This window comes from Thunnus thynnus, chromosome 17 (genome assembly GCF_963924715.1).
Source record: "Thunnus thynnus chromosome 17, fThuThy2.1, whole genome shotgun sequence".
Classification (NCBI taxonomy): Eukaryota; Metazoa; Chordata; class Actinopteri; order Scombriformes; family Scombridae; genus Thunnus; species Thunnus thynnus.
In genome coordinates, this window is record NC_089533.1 from 11287266 (window position 1) to 11309835 (window position 22570).

The following is a 22570-nucleotide window of genomic DNA, read 5'->3' on the forward strand; positions in this document are numbered from 1 at the left end:
ACATATAAACATGAACTCAGTAGTCTTTCCCACTGTAAGAGAGTAAGGAGGCCCTGTCACAACAGATAATCTATCAGAGCGGTTTCTGCATGAGTGTGCACAGGTGATGTGATTGGAATAGAGCAAACTACAAAGAGTCGTCAACAATCCTTTAAGAGTTTTTCCTTTTCAAAGCAGGATAGTCAGCTCTCAGGCACAGAGCACTTAAAGCATATTGACCCTAAACACTTCCTCCTTGTCCCACCCTGTCTTACCCCATTACTGCTTTCCTTATCACTCAAGTGTGCCTCTAGGCCAACCACAGCTTGAGGGAGGAATGCGGCATGCACCTTTCAAACCTACCATTTCCCAAATTCACCTCTTTTTCTTGATTTGATCTTTGCTTTCATTCCCTAAGTTGACCACAGAGCATCATCAACCACTTTCTAATGAAGTCCAACAGCTGCTGTGACGTGTCTGTGTGCGATAATATCTTTGACTGAATCAAGTTCTGCTCCTGCCTTCCACAACTGATCTACTCTACTCTGATGAACAGGAGGATGGTGGGGGTGATAACCACAAATGTAATCTCACACCGCTTCAGTGGGCTCGGACAAAAGGGCTGGTGCTTCCATGATGGATTTTGCGATCAGAGACTGCTTGGCCGACAAAGCAAGCAGGCCTGTTGATTTTGGCAGGGAGACAGTCACACATTGGACACTGTTGGCAAGATTCATGCCAGACATTCACAAATAGCCACAGTCCATCTACAAAACCAAAATATCATAGACACGAACAACAAAAACCAGATGGGTCAACCTGGCAAAAAAAATAATAAAAAAGATATGCACATCGCATTACCAAATAGAATGGGTGCTGGAACAAAAAATACCTTGCAGAGTTGAAAAAGAGAGAGATCCAAACACCAAATAACTCCCATTTACAGGACTTTTATTTTCTGCTGACTGTTATTTTCTACTGACATTTTGAGCTATTTGGTGTGTGGACCTCTCTTTTTTTCAACTCAACCTGACAAAAACACACCAATAACAAATATATCCACTGCTTGCCTTCTTTTGACCTTGAAAGACTGAGTTTGCTGTGTATGACATCCCACATGGAGGCTTCCTTATTTCAAACTCACCATGTGTACAGGTATGTGCGCATGGTGGTGGGTTTGGGGGATAGAGAGGCACATGCTAATTATCCCATTCTTGGTTGCTTTAGTAGTAATTATACCTTAGTGGTGCACTAGCATTGTTACTCACTGGCTGTTGTTTTGATTGCGCACTGGTCTGGTTTAGTTTTTTTTTCCTGCTCCTTTCTTAAGGAGAATCGTGGCTCAGGAGGACTCTGCTGGGACACGTAGAGGCACAGGTGGGGCTGTGGGTGCAGCCTCTCTCACCTCAGTGTTTAAGTGTGGGAACCACTCTGCCGCCAGTAGCGCATGAGTAACAAGGACCCTGAGGGAGTGTGGCGTAATCTCCTCTAACGCTCTAGTCTCTTCTCTTTTTCTCATTTCGTGGAACACACACATTCACTCAGAAGACTGAGTACACTCATGCATTTATGTCAATCAGTGTGCATTTGCAAACACCAATCTTCAAATAAAAGCTCACTGTATAAATCACATTGACACAGATGTATTTGTAGTGTAAACATAGTCACAGCCAGGTAAATAATAGCTTGCGTTGGTTTGCTGAAGGAACTTGCATGAAAAATTACACCAAAAATGTTATCATTTGGAAAAATATGTGATGTAATATTTGAGCTTAGTTTTTGTGGGGCATTTTTTTTTTACCAAGTTTAACATTTTTCAAAAGCAGCTGACAATACAAACAATACAAACCCACAAGGTCTCTGTAATATCACATTAAATCACTTGATAATTGTGTAACAAATAAACAAATAAATGTGTGTTGTGCACAAATTATGAGCCAGTGATTTTTGTCATTATTCTCCCAACATGTCCTTTGGGATATAGCAAATATTTTTTTACAAAGTGCTGTGCTATAAAAGAATATTGTAATTTATATAAATTAGCAGGTCATTAGGCCTTGTTTTCATTTTGTGAGATTACACTGTCATCTAAAACTCTGGGAAGAGTACTGAATTATGGCATCAAAACAATTAAAACTGAGCCACCCACTGAGAGCAAAATTAATTGCTGGTGAAGTGCTCAGGCAAAAATGGATGCTTCCTTGTATGAATAAGATTTGCAAAACCACGTGCCGCAGAAAACTACATACACGTATTTTTACACATATTCACAGTATACTGTGTTCAAGTGAAAAGAATTGATTATGATGTGTAATGTGGACATCTTTGTGAAGGAATGCAAAGGGATGACAATAAATTGCTGTTCTAATACAGATTTTATTGAGCTGTGTTGGTGGGGTTGTTGGGGGCAGTGGGCTGGCAGCTGTTGCTGCTGTGCGGGGGCCCTCAGGTCTCGGCCTACCCCTAATGGCCAGACCAGCTGTCGGAGTTCTGTCTGTAGGGGCGCGGGGCTTCAGGAGGCGGGGAGGGCATGAGAACTTCCACCCCCCTGTCCTGAGGGGCGGGTCCCCGCCTTGTCTGCCCTCCTCTGAAAGGGGGTGATTGATGGCGCAGGGTTGACACCATGCTTCCCCAACAATTGACTCAGGAGGGACAGAAGATGAACAGAGAGCTTGGGACCCCTCCACGTCTTTCTCCTCTGGTTTTCAGAGGCAAATGTGGGATCAGTCGCAGTTATAATTCAGTCATTTTTCTCAATATGTCTTTTATTTGACATTTTTAGTGGAGCATATGCCACTCGAAACACTTTTCAAGGCTGTCAGTGCAATATCTGCCGACAAACTCAAGTTATTTTCTGCTTTATTTGTCAGATTACATGGATTTAACATGGTTTTGTCAAATGACTTAAATGACCCCTCTGCCTTTCGTTAAGATAAGCCCTCTTGTTGCAGCAGGCCTTCAGTGCCCTCTTCCTTATACCAGTTCAATTAATCCAGACAACAGAGAGGAAATCCATGGTGCCTCCAGGGTGGACAGCGCCCTAGCCTCAAGCGTGTGTTGGGTCATCAGTGGGTATCAGTCCAGAGTCTCGGCACCAGGTCCTGCTAACACAGACCTGACCTTTTGCACTAAACCCCAGGATCCTCCCTGGATCCCTTTCAGCAAGTCGCCAGCACCTCCGTTCTCCTTCGAGATTTACAGCCCCACGGAGGGAGAGAGGAGGCAGAAGGGGGGGGGGGACAGGGGGCACTGTCCGGCAGCTGTTCACAGTGGTCTTAAGTAGCTATTTCACACGGAAACAGAATCATGGCTTTCTGAATTCCTCCAGCTGGCCAGTCTCCAGCTCTGTCTGAAATACATTCCTGCACAGAGATGTCTATTGCACTCTCTGCCCTCCATTCTCACTGTTCTGGTAATGCAAATGCCTCCAGACCTTCCACTGAATTTCAGTCCACTGTCCACCCCTCTGTAGATTTATATCTCGAAGGGAAGGGACAAAAATCTCGACTAGTGACTGAGGATCCTGATACTGGAGAGAAGGATAACATTCCTACAACTTCCACAAAATCTCTGTGTGCCCCACTGTCTTCTGGGACAACAATTTAGCAAAAAACACAGCACAGTGAGACGGGGCTCAGAAAACAAAAGATTCCCATAGATAAGAATTCTATTTCCTTCCTTTTCTCTGTGTACCTGTCCTCTGCAGAAACAAGACGTGTGTACACATAGAGGATTTAATAGCCGTTTAGAGAGCTTGTGTGAAAGTCAAACACTTTTTCCCACAATCCAACGAAAGATCCATCATTCACATGTGTTTACTTTAGGCAAAAAGCCCCAGTCTCTAAGTCACTGTGTGTGTGCATGTGTGTGTCAAAGAGAGTGGGTGGGAGGAAACGAAGAAAAGAAGCACGGTGAAAGAGGATACAGAAAGTATGAATACACACACAACTCCAGCAGCAACCTCTGTTCTTCATTGTGCAGGATGACAAATTCATTAATCAGGGACTGGGGAAGCACAATGTGAGAAAGCAAGATGTCCAATGTATGAGGCAAAGAGAACAAGAAAATTACATTGATGTAAAAGTAATGAAAATACTTTATATTATGAGATAGATCATGTTAAAAAAATCTCGATTTTGACTTCTTCATTTGAAAACTCAATGACAATCAGGACAAAACAAAACTTGATATCACATGAATGTAATTACATAAATACACTTCCCACAATGACAAAAATAGGCATAAATCTAAATATGCCCTCTCTACAACTACAGTAATGAGTAAGTAAAACTACATGAGCACAGACACCACAGGAAAGACTGTTGTTTCTTTGCTGTGTATTTTCCTGAAAAACTGACACAAGTATGGAAAGGGGGTTGAACAAACAAACATTCAGGATCCTGGGAAAATCAGAGGTGTTCCTTTCCTAATTGAAAATCCCAGCTTCCCATAACAGAGCAGAAACAAAGAGCAGTTATCTTATCACTGTGGGATACGGTTGAGTGTATGTTGTGTGTATATGTGCATGGGGGCTGCTTATGCCTTTGTCACATACAGAGACAAAATCAGGAGTGTGCCTTCTATCTCTTCAAATCTCAATATCCCTCTACACTTGAAGCTGAAGTACTTACCCGGAAACCCTGAACAATAAAGAGATAATATGAAGATCATATAAGATCATATGAAGCAGCAATAAAGAAGACACTCCAAATCATCAAACTAAATGCTGCGCTGCAATTGGCCCTGACGTCTGTCTGTAGGGGGTCTCAGCTGCTGATTGGCCGTGACCGGTTTTGTTGAGGGGCTTCTAATCCTCTCCACACTCTCGGTGGGTGCTCTTAGGGCTTTTCCCACATAAATCAGTCTGGCCTGGGTGGTAAAGTCATCACATCCACTGTGTCCACACACACTGCCTGTTAGCACCCCTATCACATGGAGCGTGCTAGTTCTGAAAGGCCACTGAGCATGAAAGGAGGGCACTGGCTGACCACACTATATGTAGGCTCCAACTGGTAACCCCCACTCGGCACTGTATTTCTGTTATGAAGGACATTCCATTGTTAAATGTGCACATCCACGGCTACAGTACCACAAACTCTTATGAATATGGTATGCAAACTCAAATTTTTAGAAAAATATTATATTATGTTGGTCTAAGTGACCCCTGCTGTGTATGAAACACACTCCCCTGCTGTGTGAGTGCAAAGCGAGGCTAGGTTAAGGACAGTGATAGCATAAATATACCATTTTGCCATTTACCCATGGGTGGTCTTCACTTAACTGCTTTTGGTCAGCTTTTATTTTTTACTCTTGACACTGCAAACGTACAGTTTCATTCACATGTAGTTCTGGATAAAAGCCTTTCTGTTTGCAATGTGCATCACAATAGAGCGTGTTATCCCAAGGTATCAAATGCTCAACGGGAGGAATTACAGAGAACTTTGTCCAGCTGGGTACATAAAAGCAGAAAGGTAGTGCTAGAAAGGCAGGCTCTACATTAAATATGTACACTAAAGTCACAATTACATGTAGGCCTGCTATTTCTTCAGATTTACTTCAATGAGCAATGGTGACAACTGTTCAGATTAGAGAGCTGCTGTCTTTCCAACACAGAAGAGAGTTATAAATCCTGACCTGTGACATCTTTGTTTGTGTGTTTGGAGATTACCCCTGAGTCCTGCGCGAGAACTTTGTCACCAGCTCTTCCACTCTCACACTTTCGCTCCAGTACAAACAAAACACTGATTTATTTCTTCTGTTTGTGTGTGTGTGTGTGTGTGTGTGTGTGTGTGTGTGTGTGTGTCGAGAGAGAGAAAGAGGGTGAGAGACAGAAGAGATAACGAGACAAATGATTAAGAATTCTCTGAAACGACAATTTGCAGACTACAGTACTGAAAATGTCCCAGAAAGAAACCAGAGGCTGTCCTACTGCTGTTGTTCACACAAGATTTAGTTCACAGTTCTCTTTCATTTCTGAAACAATCAAGGCGAGGTCATATTTCCAGAGGGAAGGACTGGAGCAGCCACTTCCACTAATGAGATCAGGGAGAAAGAAGACAAACTGGAATTTTCTGATTGGCTATTCTCTGGAGTCAAGCAGTGTAGATTATAATCCTCCCAAACAAAGCATTTTAGCTTGGGAGTGAAGAAAATTGGAAGTCATGTGGATAAAAGATAATACAGCAAAGTCTGGTTACACAGGAGGATTTGAGAATTCAGTGACAAGAAAATGCAGCTTTGCTGAAATACCTGGCACCACTCAAAGAAGAAAGAACAACATATTCAAATTACAGTCTGAAGAAAGTTTAAACATTCTATCTTATACTGGACGCATGTTTCCTTGGACTGTAATTGCATTTGTAAGGGACAATTATAATGATTATTCCCACAGTTTTGATCATTTTATAATATTTAGTACATTCTTCTTTGAGTAGTTTTGATACACTATCTTGATTGATAACAGCCTTGACTTGTACTGATATTTTTGTTGTAAAAACATTGTTAGACATGAAGAAGCTTTCATGGAATGATCAAGGCCTTAAGTTTTTCAAAAGAATGAGGCACATGAGGCATTTGTACACTTCGAGAGCCCAGATAGCAACATACTGTAAATGCATACTGTTTGTTCCTGAGAACATTGAAAAAATCTTTCCCCGGGACCTTCTCCAACTGGAAGCAAGTCAAAATATTGCCGGCACTTGCCAGAGTGAGCGTCAGAGTGTGTCTGCTGCATCTCTGGGAGGTGAAAGACATATTTCACACCCAGATGAAAACACAAAAACACATCTTATTACACCTACTTGTAATAAATATAAACTGTATTGCACCTTCTTACATGTCTCTGTCTAGTTTTCACTTGCAGCTGGAGACACACATGCGCACATATCTTCTTAGATACAAGCCTACGTTAAGATGGCATGACAGGGTGAGATTTTAAAGAGGATTTTCAATCAGTTGCAGTAATATCCAAGTGTTAATGAAGTATACAGAACTAAGTAATCATGTCATTGTGCACAAAAAGCTGAATCCAGCTATTGAAAACTTTGCATTGCCCAACTTTCATCACACGGTGGGTGCCAAATGAAGCAGGTGTCTGTGAGGCCTAACAAGCTCTTTTCACTGACCCCTATAGATGACGTCACAAGTACTAACGAACTTCACTCTAAACCAGCCTGCCACATTCATGGCCCTACCCATGCTTGTAATTTATTCAAGGCCAGGACCAGGAATAGTGTGATGGAAAGGGGGAGATGGTGGTGAGGGGCAGTGTGCTTGAATATTAGTGTGCTGCCCTCCCCTGCAGAGAGAAACTGTGTCATAATGCCGGACTCCTTTTATGATTCAAATCAAGGCTTTTGTCTCTGTAAGCGACCGGCTCCGCTCTGTGCCGCAGAACAACCGAGGCACTATACGCCGGCTGCAGAAAATGAGTCCACTGCCATAGACTGAGGAGGTGCAGTCTGAGAGAGCAGGACAGCAACTCAGTACATGGGCTGTGGGGATGACAGGAATGCCTGAACTCTCCGCTACCATGTAAACACAATTCACTCTCTTATCTGCAACTCATAAACTGTAAACACGCAAACAAACAAGTAAGCTCGCACAGAATTGGATACCTTCCGGTCTATCTGCAATTCAGAAACTACGTCTTTGTAGACATGTTATTTTTTCTCAGATCAAGATAACTCTCAGTCTTTTTTTTACTCATAGATTAAAAACTAACACACATATTTGATTTGAAGTCATTATGTTTATCTCAATGTTATTTCACAGTGCAAGATAAGATTTAAATGTCTTACACCACAATAATTAACATCAACATCATCAACATAGTTAATGAGTGAGGACATAGAATAAGCTACAGATTCCTCCAGAATCCTTGTTTTCATATTAAAACAAGTAAACTGTGGTTCACGATTTGCAGAAAAATCACCAAATCATGAGATACCAGTGGTTTTCCTGTTTTTCCGAGCTGTTGTAGGGGATTCCTGAAATTTTGGGCCTTTGTAAGATTGTAGCCAGTTTGCAGTTGTGCAAGGTATATAGGTATTTCAAATCACAGTAACTTTCTTTTTTTAATCAGCAAATACTTTTCACACTGCCAACATTCACTTTTCTGAAGTGTGTAATTTGTAGCTCTATGGCTCCAGAATAACTCAGATAAATCAGCTGTTGCTTCAGAGCAGATTCTTCTCTACCAACTGTTTTTACAGACTGAATTTTAGCCTTACTAGGCTTTCCATTTTGGTTTAATACTGGTGAAGAGAGAAAGAGAGAGACTGTCAAATCTGCTATGGCAGTTGTGTTATGGTAAAGGCATTTTTTCGATTACTATATCAGCAAAGTGTCCAATTTTAGTGTTAGATTTGACTTGACTGCTTCTACTGTTGTGGAAACTCTCATCAATATAATGTCCTACCTCCATTCTCTCAAATTAAACTATTCCGTTGTTTGTGTGTGTGTGTGGGTGGGTGTGGGGGGCTAGTGGTGGCGGTGCGTTAAAGTCCCTGAAGGGGATGTTGGGAGGCTCTGCGCACGTACTATCTAGTGTAGGAGTGTGTGTGTGTGTGTGTGTGTGTGTGTGTGTGTGTGTGTGTGTGTGTGTGTGTCTGTGTGTGAGACAGAGACAGAGACAGAAACAGAGATAGAGAGGGGGGGGGGGGCAAGAGGGAGAGAGAGCGAGAGAGAGATAGAGACAGGGAGAGAGAGAGAGAGAGAGAGAGAGAGAGAGAGAGAGAGAGAGAGAGAGAGAGAGAGGAGGCGGAGTAATACCAGACGCTGGGACAGATCGGGAAAAGAAAAGTTTTTCAAAAGTTTCAGGAGGTTAACCGAGAATCACAGCAGCCGTGGCCGAGCTGCGGAGGATAATACGCGTATTGGGGCCTAACGCAACTCTTTCCGGCTGACTTTATGAAAAATCCCCCATCGACTTTGGAGCCTTTATTTTTAATCGACTTTGGAACCTTTATTTTTATGTGAACTTATCAAAGGATGTATTTCTACTAAAAGCCCAACTTGAAGTGCTGGAAACTTTTCCACCGAAATGGAAGGGAATATTCCATGGATTATTTTGTCATTTTTATTGTTTATGCATATTTGTGAAGGTAAGTCTAATTGTTTAATTAACTTTAGTGGCGCACAAGTTTCTTATACATCCATATGTATGTGGGTGATACACCGTATCACCCATTCTGTGACCTGCGGTGTTGGTTAGGTTTAGACATGAGGACTGAGATGGTCAGGGTAAGAATATCAGGGCAGGTCACAGAATGGGTCACCAAATACGGTGTAACACCGGACTTGTCTGGACAGACACTGCCCCGTTTTCAAAGAAAATTGGGTCTATCTTTGACCATATGATCACTGGCATCTTTATGTATAAAACAGATTTTTAAAATGTACTTTTTATTTGTTAGAAGTTTGTATTACAGATAACAGCGGGTAATCTGCAAAGTTTTCTAAACTCATTAAAATAGCCTAATTGAACCGCAACCGATACTGAAGACGTTTAACGTAGCAAAATAAAACAGAATTGTTGTGAAGAAATAGCTGTTTTACGGATTACATTAGATTTTAATGCAAAGGATGGTTTTCATCTTTGGGAAAACTTGATGACACCGTGAGCGCTGCTGATCCACCGAGTTAACCAAACCCGAAATGTTGAAATTACTTTTGTATCAGCAACACTTAAAAAGTTTTGCTATTGCACAATCATGGGCTTGTGTAATGATGTTTAACCTAAAAAGTTTCCAAAAAAATGTAACTATTGTATATAAATGGCAGGGTGAGCAGTTGTTTAAAGCAGAGTGATGAGCTTAAGTTTCCCCCCTCCCCTTCTGAACAAAGACCTTTTAAACAACTGAATATTTTACCCTCGGAGCGGATGAGCAGTGATTGTTGGATAGTCTGTGCCAAAGTAATGTCTCCAAGACTAACTCGTTTCCATACAAAAACAATCTCATTATGCACATATCAGCATGTATCTCTATCAAGGAAATATGACAAAGTAAACAACAAACATGCGGGTGTGTCTGCAAGATGCCACAAGTGGCAAAGGCTTGCCATCCAGTAAAGACATAGGCTACTTGAAATATCAATTAGTTTAGAGAGGTCACATCAATTTGAGTCTCCATATGATATTTTACAGAATTCATTAAGATCTTCTGTACTATTCCAATGAGACATCATTTATAGTTTTGCTTTGAATTATTGTCTGTAGGATTGAATGTTCCGGTAAAGGTTAAAGTGGATGACATCAAGTAATTTATCAGTTGTGTGGTTCTCTCTAACTGCTTTCTCAAATTTCCGCAGGGTTCCGATGCACGGATAAATACAGACCTTGTGAAAATGGAGGGACATGCTTAGATACACCCTCTCGATGCATGTAAGTGGAACATATAAGATATATCAGTAGTATCAGTAGATACCAGTTTACAGATTTGTGGGCCTTCCTTGCAGCGAAGCCTCTATTCTGAGTTTTCTCCTGCCTCAATTCTTCATAAACTCAGCCTTTGAATTGAAAGGCATTCAAACCTCAAAGTGTAGGCCTTGTGTGTAAATTGATTTACACAGGCTATTTGTTGTCACTTGTTTCTTCAAAGGTTCAGAGGAAAGGTTGATTTTCATAGTGATACTTCAACAATAAAGGGAAACATGCTTTCTTTATATCCTATTGGCTTTTAATTTACAACATTCACATACAAAGTGAAAGATATGACCAATTGATAAGGCCTACGCAGATGAGCATCATCAAGCCTCAACATGTTTGACTGCCACACTCATCTCTTGCACCTGTTAAAGAGCTTTGTCAGACATTAATCACAGCATTGTGCTGCACATTGCATGATTACATTATTCCTTCTGTTTCTTCACAGTTTTTAATCTCATTGTTATTTTTAATGTGTGATATTTTTCTTTGTTGTATAGTTTACTTTTTACAAGGAAAAACAGTTCAATTAAAAAAAAAAAAAAAAAACATTAAACAAAATCTTTTTGGATGAATTGTCCCCATTTCCCGCCTGCTTTGGGCATTTTCAAGCGCTCTCATCTTTTGACAGTGATAAGGCTTTTGTTTTTCAAATTGGTGAGGGGGGTTGTGTGGGAACCTATTACAATAGTCAAGTTAAATAGCCTACAGTGTCTTGCCTGGGGGTCATTTGTCCTTTTTAAAAACCCTGTAGCTTAGGGAACATGCCTAAGTGTTTCAGATGGAGGAGATACAGTCATTGATAGAACAAAAACTCCTTGATTGCCAGCTGCTTCCCTCCAAAATAGTAAATTAATTATTTTTTTGGAGTGAGATTGCAGTTTCATCTACTTCAGTGGTGAAAGTTGAGCCAATACTACAAAGGCGTTCTTCACAGACAATTAATAAGGAAAATATTTTTCAAATATATATATATATTTGTTAAATCTAAAAGTAATTATGTTGTTTTAAGTCTCAGTGGTTATACTGGCAACACTAGACACTAGACACTAGACCCTAGCCAATGTGTAACTTGACTGCATGTGGAACAAGGAACTACCACCCACATTTTTTCAATCATTTGCTGGAGCCAGTATGGATGAGTGTTATTAAGTGAGTAAATGTATAATTTTATGCAGACAGATCTTTTTTTCAGCATACCTAACAGCATTTTTCTCAGCAAACCTCCAGATTCATCACATTATGAGGAAAGTGGTTTCTTTTGGAAGAGACCGCTCATTTATCCTTTGTGTTCCCCTGGTCCTTTGTGCTGTGTGCATGTATGTGTACATATATTAAAGGTGTAGGAGCTGGACATGTGCATTCACTATGCTGGTTCAGTGCCAAGAAAAACGAAGCACTTAAATTGCAAAGGAAAAGGATTTCTATTGCAAGGGGACATCAAATGTCATACATTGTAGAAAGAGTCCCATAGCAGGGCAGAGCAGTGGAGCGAAGCATGGCCACATCAGAGTGGTCAGACCAGTCCTAGACAGAGGTGAGTGCTGGAGCCACCCCACCCCTACCCCTGGGAGCTTACAGAAACAGGAGATCCAAAACAGCAGAAAAGATCCTTTCTTCCACCAGATACCTGGCTGTAACCTGGCACCATCAGAACAGGGTGTAGAGAGGGGGAGAAGAAAGGCCACAGCAAAGTTAAGCCAATACGGAGTAGAAAAACAATATGCAGATACAGATGCATGTTTTGGCATTTGAAAGGAATTTGGAGAAATAGTACCTAAAACTTTGCTCAAAATCCCAACTGGCATTGTTCTGTGTAGAGAATGTTGATCTTTTCCTGCTTTAAAGTTGTCCAGCTACTGTGTTATTTAATTTTTCTTGTGGCAACTAGCCTCTCAAATGACAGTAATACTGTGTATGGTAGCTGCCATTGTTACTGTCCCAGATACCAATGTATCCCCTGTCGTGTTGGAAAATGCAACTATGATACCAAACTATAGCTTTAACATACAAGAAATTACAAAGTTCTCCCTTGTTCACAAATCTTGTTTCTTTATGTGTCTCTGAGTGTGCTTCCTCCTCAGGTGACTTGGGAAAGGTCGCAGGCTAGACTTGCTGATAGGGGATTACAGGAGTAATCCTTAATAACCTGTTGAAGTGAACAAACTTTCTGATGTCACCCGTTTCAATGACCCAGTCAAAGTCTGTGTATACCTTTTAGTCTGAATGGGTTTACCATTCCAATCTGGCTCCATTACCCTGCTCTCAACCTATACTGTAGGTATTAAATTATGATAGATATTGGATGCAATTTATTGCTCCATCAGCCGTGTATTTCTCTCTCCATGATTGCAAATATGGTTGCTGAATATGATATGATGTAGAACAAGTGGTTGCATCCAATATTCCTAAAGTGATCAAGTAAAAAAAAAAAAGCTGAAGCTTGAATCTCCAGTGTACAAACACTGCAGTGACCATTTTCAATGACATTAAAGTGTGACATAAGTGAATCTACATTTGTAAACCAAGATCTTGTGTGGATAGGGAAATCCAGTATTTACCTGTTGTCAGCTATAACTCAACCTGCGTTGACCTCAGAATCCATGTCATACATTGGATTTGTGTGAGAAGCTGTAAAATTAAGGCAGATCCAAAAACTTTGATGAGGATGATTCCCATTGACATTAAAACACTTAATAACCATTTGGCATCTGCACTGAAACATGCATCTCTGTCTGAATCTGCAAATGGTGTGTTGACACATGCACTGATGGGAGTGTGGCTTTTTACCAAACCAGAATTTAAATTTAAAAGATGCATATAATAAAAGTCAGACAACACTAAAGGCCAATTCATACTTTCTGCATCTGTGTGGCCACGAGGGTCTATGTTGGTCTGTGTCACGTAAATGTTGTTATCTGTCCATGTCCACGAGGGTCAGCGTGGACCCTCTGCGGACATCCGCGTGCAGCCCAAAATTTGTGACCACGCGCACTATACGCATAGCAAGCGTGTCAACTGCGAATGTGCTAGAAAAGCAAATAGGAATGCCTATCAGGTCTACTCTATGTATGCATGTACTGTATTCCTATTCTCATTAAGTTGTTGATTTTCTTTTTTCAACTTTTTCTTGCTGTTCATCAACATACAGGAACTCTTCAGCTGCATTCAGAGTGAAAACAGTCCCTATGTAAAACAATACATGGGCCTGTGTTGGTGTGGGCGTGTTGTTTAAAGTGCTGGTGAAACAATGAAATACAATCCAGCAAGTCCAGTTAGAGTAACAGATTATTGCATTTAAAGGCTGATCAGAGAAACACTGTACAGCAGTTTGTAATACTCACACAGTGGATTTTACTACTCTGGAAAGTTATCATGCTGCAACCCTGTTTACTAGTGGGCACATGTGGAACGTGTCTGTCCGCGGACCTCTGAAAAAAGTATGAATGGAACCACATGAGCGTCTGCAAGACCACAGCTGTCTGCGGACGCGGGACGTGGAAAACATGAATTGGCCATAACAGTTTTAGAGATTTTGGAGTTCTGCATGTCTGCTCCAGAGCTAAAGTTACTCTTAAACACCAGCTCTGCAAATCTAAGGGTTACTGTGATGATAAAGATTTTACAAGCAAGTTCTAAATATCACTACTCAACATGGCATAGATTTACAATATAAACCTAATGCAAGGTTCAGTCTACATTTTCAGACCCACCCTTGACACACAGTGAATGTTTTTGAAGTTTTGTTTCCATGATCTTACTGTGGCCCAGAGTTTTGAACTTGAACTGAAGGGCTGATAGTGTCACAGAGAGTGTGGCCTTCTAGGTGAGCAGTCAGGAAGTCCAGTTGAAGAGCCATTGGCCCCTTGGCTTCGCCTGCCAGCAGAATGTGCTGCCTAGAGAGGGCCACAGCGGCATGGCCAGAGGAGAGATAATTAGGCAGATTGAGAGGGTGTCATTCAGAGAGGATCCAGCTGGAGGAATTGGAATGGGGGTAGGGTAGGGGTAGAGGGAGACTGGGTAGGAGGGAGGGAGTAGGGGGCTGCATAGAGGACAGCTGGTGGATGTTGTGATGGTAATCCAGTGAAGTCAGATCTTGACAAAGGGGAAGCATAGGGCCAGGTGCTGCCATTGAGCAGTCTGCCGCCCCCATACTGTGAGAGACAAGCTCGTGGAGGAATGAAGCCAGTAGCTTGCAGTCCCTCTAACACATGTTGCCTCTCTCACAGTGCAGCAGCAACCACGTCCACTCTTTCTCTCTCTGCGTGTTGTCCCGGCTCCGGCGGCTCATCCTCTCCCTCTGTCTCTCAACACAGTGGCAGATCGCAGATTACGACCAACTCTTCCTCCCAGATCCTGAGATGAATGGAAATAAATGTTGGTCTTCTCCGCTGTGTGAGGCCCTTGGATGGATACAGTGGTCCTCTGTATGTTATTAATGCTTTGCCCTTGGCCTCAGTAGCAGAGTTAGCATATAAATTGTGAGTCTGGTGTTATGACCCTATGGTAACTCCCAGCCCCTTAGGACATGATGAAAGACTATATGTTTGACTTTGATAGGGAGCAAACTGTGCAAACAATATGGAGTGTTTTTTGTCTAGTAGAAAGTTTGTAACTGCCTACTTTGTTTCACTTTTGGAAAATAAGAGATGTAAGTGTATTTCAGTGGAAAGAAAACAGTCTCCTTTTTTCAATAAGGAAGAATCAAAATTTCTCAGGGGAGGGCACAACCTTTCCAAATGGGAAATGTGGCACCTCAGAGTGAATTTACTCTTTTATCAAAGACAGAAGAAAAATGCCTTTTTTGAGGAACATAATTCACTAAGAAGTGGAAATATATACACATGCCAAGGCACATATTTACTGACAGACCGTAGCAAAGAGACAGATTATATTGTTGGCTTAGTTCAGAGCACCTCAGGGCTAGTGTTTTCTTTGGCATCTTTATGGTGGATTAGAAAGGAATGCTTAGTAAGATTCCTCCTGTCCCTCTGGTGCTTTCAGGTTATTGTCCATACCTCCCATCCATTCACCCTGGTAGCCTCTTCAGGAATGCCTTTAACAATACCATCAGCCTAGTCTCATTGAAAATTGGATGTTTGGAGTGACTTGTTTGATTTAGTTACTTTTTGTGTGTGTGTGAGGCAACATATAGCTCATATCACTCATGCTGTCCTAACAGGCAGATGGAGCCATTGTCATGTCATGATACATTACAGACCCAGTAGTTTCAACTGACTTAATAGGAGGACTGTTGTCATATCCGTAAGGAGATGAGTACTATCTGACCAAGAGGTTACACCGTCATAAGTAGAAAGATTCGGGTTTGTTGTCCCTTCTTCTCTCTGGGTCATGACTAAAGACTGGGAGCTGTGGTTCCCAGGCCCTGTCACAGGAAGTGGTGCCTTCTGACCTCCCTGCTACACACATCCTGTCTTATCAGAGCAGCTTAAGCAGCTTACTTTATATGCCCGGGGCTCCATGCTCCTCAACTTTCTCATCTTTTCCTTATTTTATTTCATCCTCTCTTTCACACCACATGGCTACAATGTGCTAAAATTGCTAAATCATGTATCACTTAGAACATATTCCCATGTATTTGGAAATGAAAAATTGTGTGTTTACTTGCATGTTACACATATCCAGAAAACTAACCCTGTGTGCTAATTAATGTCAGTTTTAGCATTATTGTGGGCTGGCACAGGAACTAACATCAAGTCAGGATTTGTGTATTATTATTATTATTGTTCTTTCTGCAGTCGATATATGTCTGAACCACATACTTATGTAGGGATAAGCCTGCCTCTGAAGTCTCATCCCCTGGCTGTTTGTACTTATCCAGGAGACAACGACTTCTGAAGAGACATTCAGGCAGGGCTGATTGGAATAGCTGAGGTCTGCCAGCAGAATGTGCCCCCCTCTCCCTCGCTTTTAGAAAAGGAAGGGATGGGTCCATCATTAAATGATTCAGGAAAGGCATTCACTTTTCCACTAAGAACAATTTCCACAGACATCTTAATTTTAACCAAGCAACATTTTGCCAATGTTTACCTTTTTCTAATTTAAGATTTATCAGATGTTTTGAGATTGAAGTGCCTTGCCACATGGAAATTAAAAAAAATACCACATTATTGGCAATCATCTGGGCCACAACCTTCTTAAAACATCTTAAGTACTTCTTCGGGTGACAGCAGTTGAGATAATAGACATTCTCTGGCTGTTTTCTGAGCGTTCTCCTGCGCTTATCACTAAGGAACTTTGCCAGTGCCCTAAAAACAAATCTCATTCTTTCACAAATATAGCTGCGTGAGAGTCAGTGCTGGTCTCAGTCAATCAGTGCGACAGTTTATGTCAACATTATTAAACTGGAGTGTGGTTTATCAGATGTTGGTGTAGTTCTATTTAATCCACATTCATTGTGCAGCAGATGTTTGCTGTGAAATGAGTTGCAATACAGGCCATTAGAAGGTCTAAGATATCTTTTGTCACATTATTTTTTTATTGAAAGACAAAATTCTGGACAAGGCATTGTAGTTGATCTTTCATACTAGGTTGCAGATGGGGTCTTTTAGACTCTAATTTCACAGTTTTACAGAAATCTGGTTCAGTTTAGGTGGCTGGGTGGGGTTTTGTGGTTGAGTCCAGTGGAGAATGCTTTGAAAGACTTCAACCCTGGGATTCATGCAATGTGGTTATGGGCAAATGCGCTACTATTTGAAAAATGTCAGGGAGTATTCTTCCAAAAATCTGTTGACACTTGAGGCAGATTTGTTCAGATAGCATACGAACTGAAATTGTAAAACTGCCCGGCATCTTTCATAGCAGCACTACCGAACACTTAGCAAGAGGAGTCCATTTTTTTCTCTTGGTGCAACAGATTTATACAGTCACCGCTGCCACGGCAATGCCAACATTTACATTCTGGATTTATTTTGTACATGTTGATCCAAATGTTAGTGGCTATCAGAGGTGAGAATGGTGTACTGACAGCCTTTTCTGGCTTTTTAGCCAGATTCATTACTGTTTTTTCCCCAAGAGAAAGTTAATTGTCTTTATATTCACATGTTTAATATTCATGCTCTGGGGGTGCTCTGGAAACCTCCTTCTAGAGATTTCAATACCTCCATTGTGTGTCTAAGCACAATTGTTGAAACAAACTTTGCACTTTAAACTGTGAAACACGCATCCTTTTTAGACATGATCGTACTTAATTACCAGACTGAATTGGTCCCGCACGGCACTCAGCGCTACCTGCATATGTTGGGGATCTGTCCTCTGAAGTGCTCCAACTGTCCTTATGAAACCTTGTCTCCCAACACCCCCTTTTTCTCACTCTGGCTCTCTCTCACCATGGGTTACTGTTGCCAGGTTACAGCACAGGCCTGTTGGTCCGTGTAAGCCCAGGCCTGAAAGACTAGCTGTTTGGGTCACTGCTCCCCCCCAACACTTTCATACAAAGGAGTTCTGACTACTTTAGCTCTTTTATTTGGGCCACAAAACACTCCCCAACCCCCAATCTGGCTCTTTGCTGAGAAAGGGAGAGCCAAGCTGAGGAGAGCAGAGCAGAGCAGAAGAGGCTGTTGGAAGGAGGGGGGATGTGGATGGTCTCCTGTTGGCAGTGTGGTGTCAGTATGGACTCTCATAAAGGAGTAGAGCTGGTTCTTGCTTGCTTGTGGAAGGAGGGGGTGAGGGACAGAGGGCTGTATTGAGATAAAGAGTCACTGTTGGAAGAGTTTTCCCAAAGATTTTCTTTCTAGCAACCATGGGTTTAAAAGAGTATGTAAAACTTTAGTTATTTTCTTGCAATATAGAAGTTTAAATCTTGTCCCGAACCAAACGATGGTAGTTCCATTGTTGTTGCTCTTCCTCTCCATGTGTCTTAGGAAATGCCCTCAGAGACAGGAAGAGTCCTTTATACTTGTTGCTTTGTGGAGCATGACTGCGTGTATGAACCATGTCAGAGATTACAGCCTCTTTGTTCACAGGTGAGCCACCCTCTGACCTCTAGCAGAGTAGCTGCTATTGTATAGAAGAGGATGAGCTCAGGTTACCCTGCTTCAGTGACCCAGAGAGCAGGAAAACTGGCATTGTGTTGCACAAGTATAGGTGACAGAACTTACTCACATAAATCAAATTTTAGTCAGCAAATCCTTGTACTTGATGCAGAACTACTGAGAAATCACAGTACACTGCTGGAATCTCCTATTTCAAAACAAAAAGTTTTATAAGATCATTTTCTCTTTAAACACCTTCTTCATTTAATGTTTGACAAATTACCATATCTTTCTTCCTTCTTTTGTAATTTCCTCAGTGGATCTTCTCTTTTATGGGTTCACTATACTACCTTTCCTCAGAGGATGAGGCTGGTTGTAAGTTTCTTTTCTTTGTGTTTGGGTGTGTAGTGATTATTGCATGTGTTTGCTTTGTTGCAGTGGCGCCTTTGCATAATAGTTTTGAAAGTATGTTAAGCAGACCTATTAATGCATGTGTTTTTGAAGGATAACCACATATCTTGAATGGTGTGATACGGTTTATGTGTCTTAGTGTGTTTTGGTTACTGGACCAGCCCCATGAACAAAACAGCACAGTTGTGTTGGCTTAAAGTCTGGTAGGAGAGTTAAATGCCAGACATCCAGAGGTGCACTGACAGATGTGGACAGATGCATGGTGCCGGGGCTGCAGCTGGCAAAAGCCCTCATATGTTGACACGGAGAGATTACCCACTCTGGCCATGCCTCCACTGCACTTGAAGACCTCCTCCTCATCTGCTGCACTCTCTTCCTCAAAGGTCAGAAGTCGACACTAACTAAATGTGACCCAGGGGCCTATTGCACAACAGCACCCTGCACCTGCCCTTCACATCCGCCACAAATAAGGCTGGGCCCAGGCAAAGGCACAGTTCCTGGCCTTGTGTTCCCAGAGGCTGTGTAATCCACAAGGTTGTAAAGGGCCTGATAAGGAGACTCTCAGGTGCACCAGGACAATATTGCGCGTCTCTCACAGTCTCTCAACTGATAGCGCTCAGATTTGTGTGTTATGGGAGTAGCATGTTGGCAATGAGTCAGGTCTAGACAAAAGAATGTGTGTTTGGGCTAGTCAGCTCAGTGTTAATTTCTAACGGAGGACAAATAATTTATCAGGAATTACTACTATCGGCATTCTTACACATCCACCTACACATGGACATTCACACGCGTACACACAAACATAAGGAAAGACCAATGCACTTCATTCTCATAGCTGAACACGCCTTTATTCCAAATACTTGTATAGTCTCTGTAGTGTTAAATCAACATGCACTCAGACAAACAATACTTCCTGGAATTAAGTAAGTTAAGTTATTCTCTGTCCATAGAGAGTCACGATGGTCTTCGGAGAACAACAGTCTTTTAAGACTGTAGATCTTTGGCTTTCCTCAGCAGTCAAATGCCCAAAGTACAGAGCAGCCCCAGAAGAATTTGACTGTCAGTCTGCATTGTATTTTTCAGCTTTATAAGCAACATTCTTCCTCAGTTCCCCCAAAGCCCTCTTTGTGCTACATTTGTGTTTCATTTTTAGTGACACCCTAGATTCCAGACATAGTTAATTTGCCTCTAAATAAACCCAGCCAAGCCATGACAAATAGCCATGGGGTACCGAGGGAGGGTGGGGGGCGGGTGGGTGATTGGTTGAGTGTCGGGCTTGCTTGTTCGTCTGTGAGGTTGCTAGGGCAACAGGGATCGTGCATTCGGAGTGAGTGCTGTGTTTTCAGAGCAGTGGACGAGGGATTACAGGAAATATGACATGGCATTCTCGCTGGACCAGACCACTCCCTCCTCCTCCTCTTCGTTGTCCTCTCCACCAGTTCCACCTTCCAAAGACATTCTCTCCTACAGAGTAACCCCACCCCACTCCCTGCAGCCTGAGTGACATTATCATCACAATCAGACGGGGGACCTCTGACATCTGACCTTTCAGCGTGTGAGAGGAGGGGGTTGTTGGGGGGAAAGCCAAGCTGGCGTTCAGGGGGGCTTTAGGAGATGGAAGAGTAGCTGTAGTAACAGCCAACTCTCATGGGTGCCCCAGTGCTGTTTTAACTTCCAGACCAAGTCTCAGGGCCTTAGTGCTCAGCTTTTACTGCAGACTTTGTCATGGGAAAATCTTCATTTCTTATGGGATTGTTACACTTAGATACCTGATTCATTTTTAAATACCCACAAACTATTACTTTGGACACATTTTACTTCTCTGCACTGTTTCTTTGTATGTGCACATTCTTGTGGATACGTCTGTGTGCCTGGCTGCTTCATGCTGAGGACTGTGGCTCCTCAATTTCACTATTGTCTTTGTAAAGCTGGAAAAAAAGCCAAACAAAACTGAAGAGTCTTCAGTTTTTTTCTGAACCAGAGCAGAACATTTAAAAAGCAGGCTGGCTGGCCCACCCCCAGCTAGTGGCAGCACCTACAAAACCATTTTAGTTTGGGGATTTTTCATTTGTTTGTTTTGTTATTTTTAGAGGAGGAGGGCACATGCAAAAATGTAAAAGATGAACTAACAGCAGTGTAATGGTGATGCTCGTGTAAAAGAGAACAGAGGAAAATCCATTGTTGATTCTGCCCAGGGGTTCCTCTCCAATGAAAGAGAAGACAGAGCCTGAGGGCGGGCCAAAACCCAGCCATCACTGCCCTGTCATCAGCATCAAACAGCCTGTTTGAAGAGGGGGCTTGTCCCTAGCCAGGGGCTCCACTGTGGGTGTAGAGTTACCAGCTCATACTAGCCTCCTTAGTGAGTCCAAACCTTGTCTGAACTCTCATAGGACCTCTGGAGAGATCTATAGGAAACGTGGTTTATATATGTGTCTCTTAGAGGAACAGGTTTAGGTCAGGCTTAGTGTTTCATCATAACTGTTCTATCAGGATACAGTCACAGAGAGGAGGATGTGTTGTCTCTTTCAAATACCACAGTTGCCTCTCCTTTTTGGTTAATGTGTGCTGTGTGTAGTCCTATGTCAATTTTTCCCATGTCAGTATTTGTTGGTAATTTCTAACTTTCCAGGCTGCTGTTTCTGGGTGTGTTCTTTTTCATATATGAGAACAGAAATGAGAGCTGAGGTGCGGAAAAACTGTAAGAGTGGAGGAATGTTAACTGACATGGAGAAATTAAGCTCTCCAGCTGGAAATGACACAAAGTGTGTGCCTTATGAATTCTGAAAGACAAAGAGAGGTGGCCTCCATCTTTGTATTTTAAAATTACTTTGAGTGTGTGCATGCCTCATTCCATAAACAATGTATTGCATTATTAGTGCTTATGGGGGAACTTATATTAATTTAAATTCATTCCAGGGCCTAGAAACGTTACTCTTACCAGAGTATGACTCAGGAGTCAGCAAGCTTTGCCATGGTGCCATGGGACCCAGATTTCCAAACCAAGTACATTGATGAACATGATGGCAATTGTTCTACACTGGATTTGGAATGTCACAGCTCTGTCTTAAATGCCTTAGCTTGTCAACTTGCAATCTGTTTTGACCTGCAAGCTAAAGACATACTAATGCTTTCTGTGTGAATTATTTTGTCCAGATGTCGTCCGGGATTCATTGGTCCTCTCTGTCAGCACCTGGATCCCTGTCATCGATCGCCATGTCTGAATGGAGCAGCTTGCAAGAGCCAGGTGGTCAATGGTATCCCACAATACACTTGTGTGTGCCAGAGAGGGTTCAGAGGTACAGCTATTAGAATTTGTCTTCATTTGAAAGATCAGTTTTGACAAGGGAGGTTGAAAGTTCCTATTTTAACTGAATACAATTCATCTTTAATCTTCAGGCCAAGACTGCTCCCTCATTGATGCCTGTGCCACAAGTCCCTGTGCCAATGGGGCCCGCTGTGCCAATTGGAATAACCACTACAACTGCTCCTGCCCACCTGGCTACCAGGGAAAGAACTGCCGCAATGACATTGATGAGTGCCGCAAGCCTGGCGTGTGCCTCAATGGTGGCCTCTGCATCAACACCCATGGGTCCTTCCGCTGCCAGTGCCAACCTGGATACAGTGGGCGCACATGTGAAGTGTCCACCCTGCCCTGCGCTCCATCTCAGTGCCTTAATGGGGGCACCTGTCGTCAGACCAGCGACCATTCCTACGAGTGTGCTTGCTTACCAGGTAGAGTAGTTCTCTGTCAGCGTAATAG

At 42.2% G+C, this 22570-nt stretch overlaps 1 protein-coding gene across 1 annotated transcript in view; it reads left to right on the forward strand.

The window, feature by feature from the left end:
- The first annotated feature begins 8777 nt into the window (after positions 1 to 8777).
- The window catches only part of notch3 (notch receptor 3), a 30477-nt gene continuing 16684 nt past the window's right edge, over positions 8778 to 22570 (forward strand). The window contains exons 1-4 of the mRNA XM_067570954.1: positions 8778 to 9083; positions 10291 to 10363; positions 21964 to 22106; positions 22207 to 22542. Coding sequence (XP_067427055.1) covers positions 9023 to 9083; positions 10291 to 10363; positions 21964 to 22106; positions 22207 to 22542 — 613 coding nt within the window. The 5' untranslated portion in view covers positions 8778 to 9022. The remainder of the gene's footprint in view (positions 9084 to 10290; positions 10364 to 21963; positions 22107 to 22206; positions 22543 to 22570) is intronic.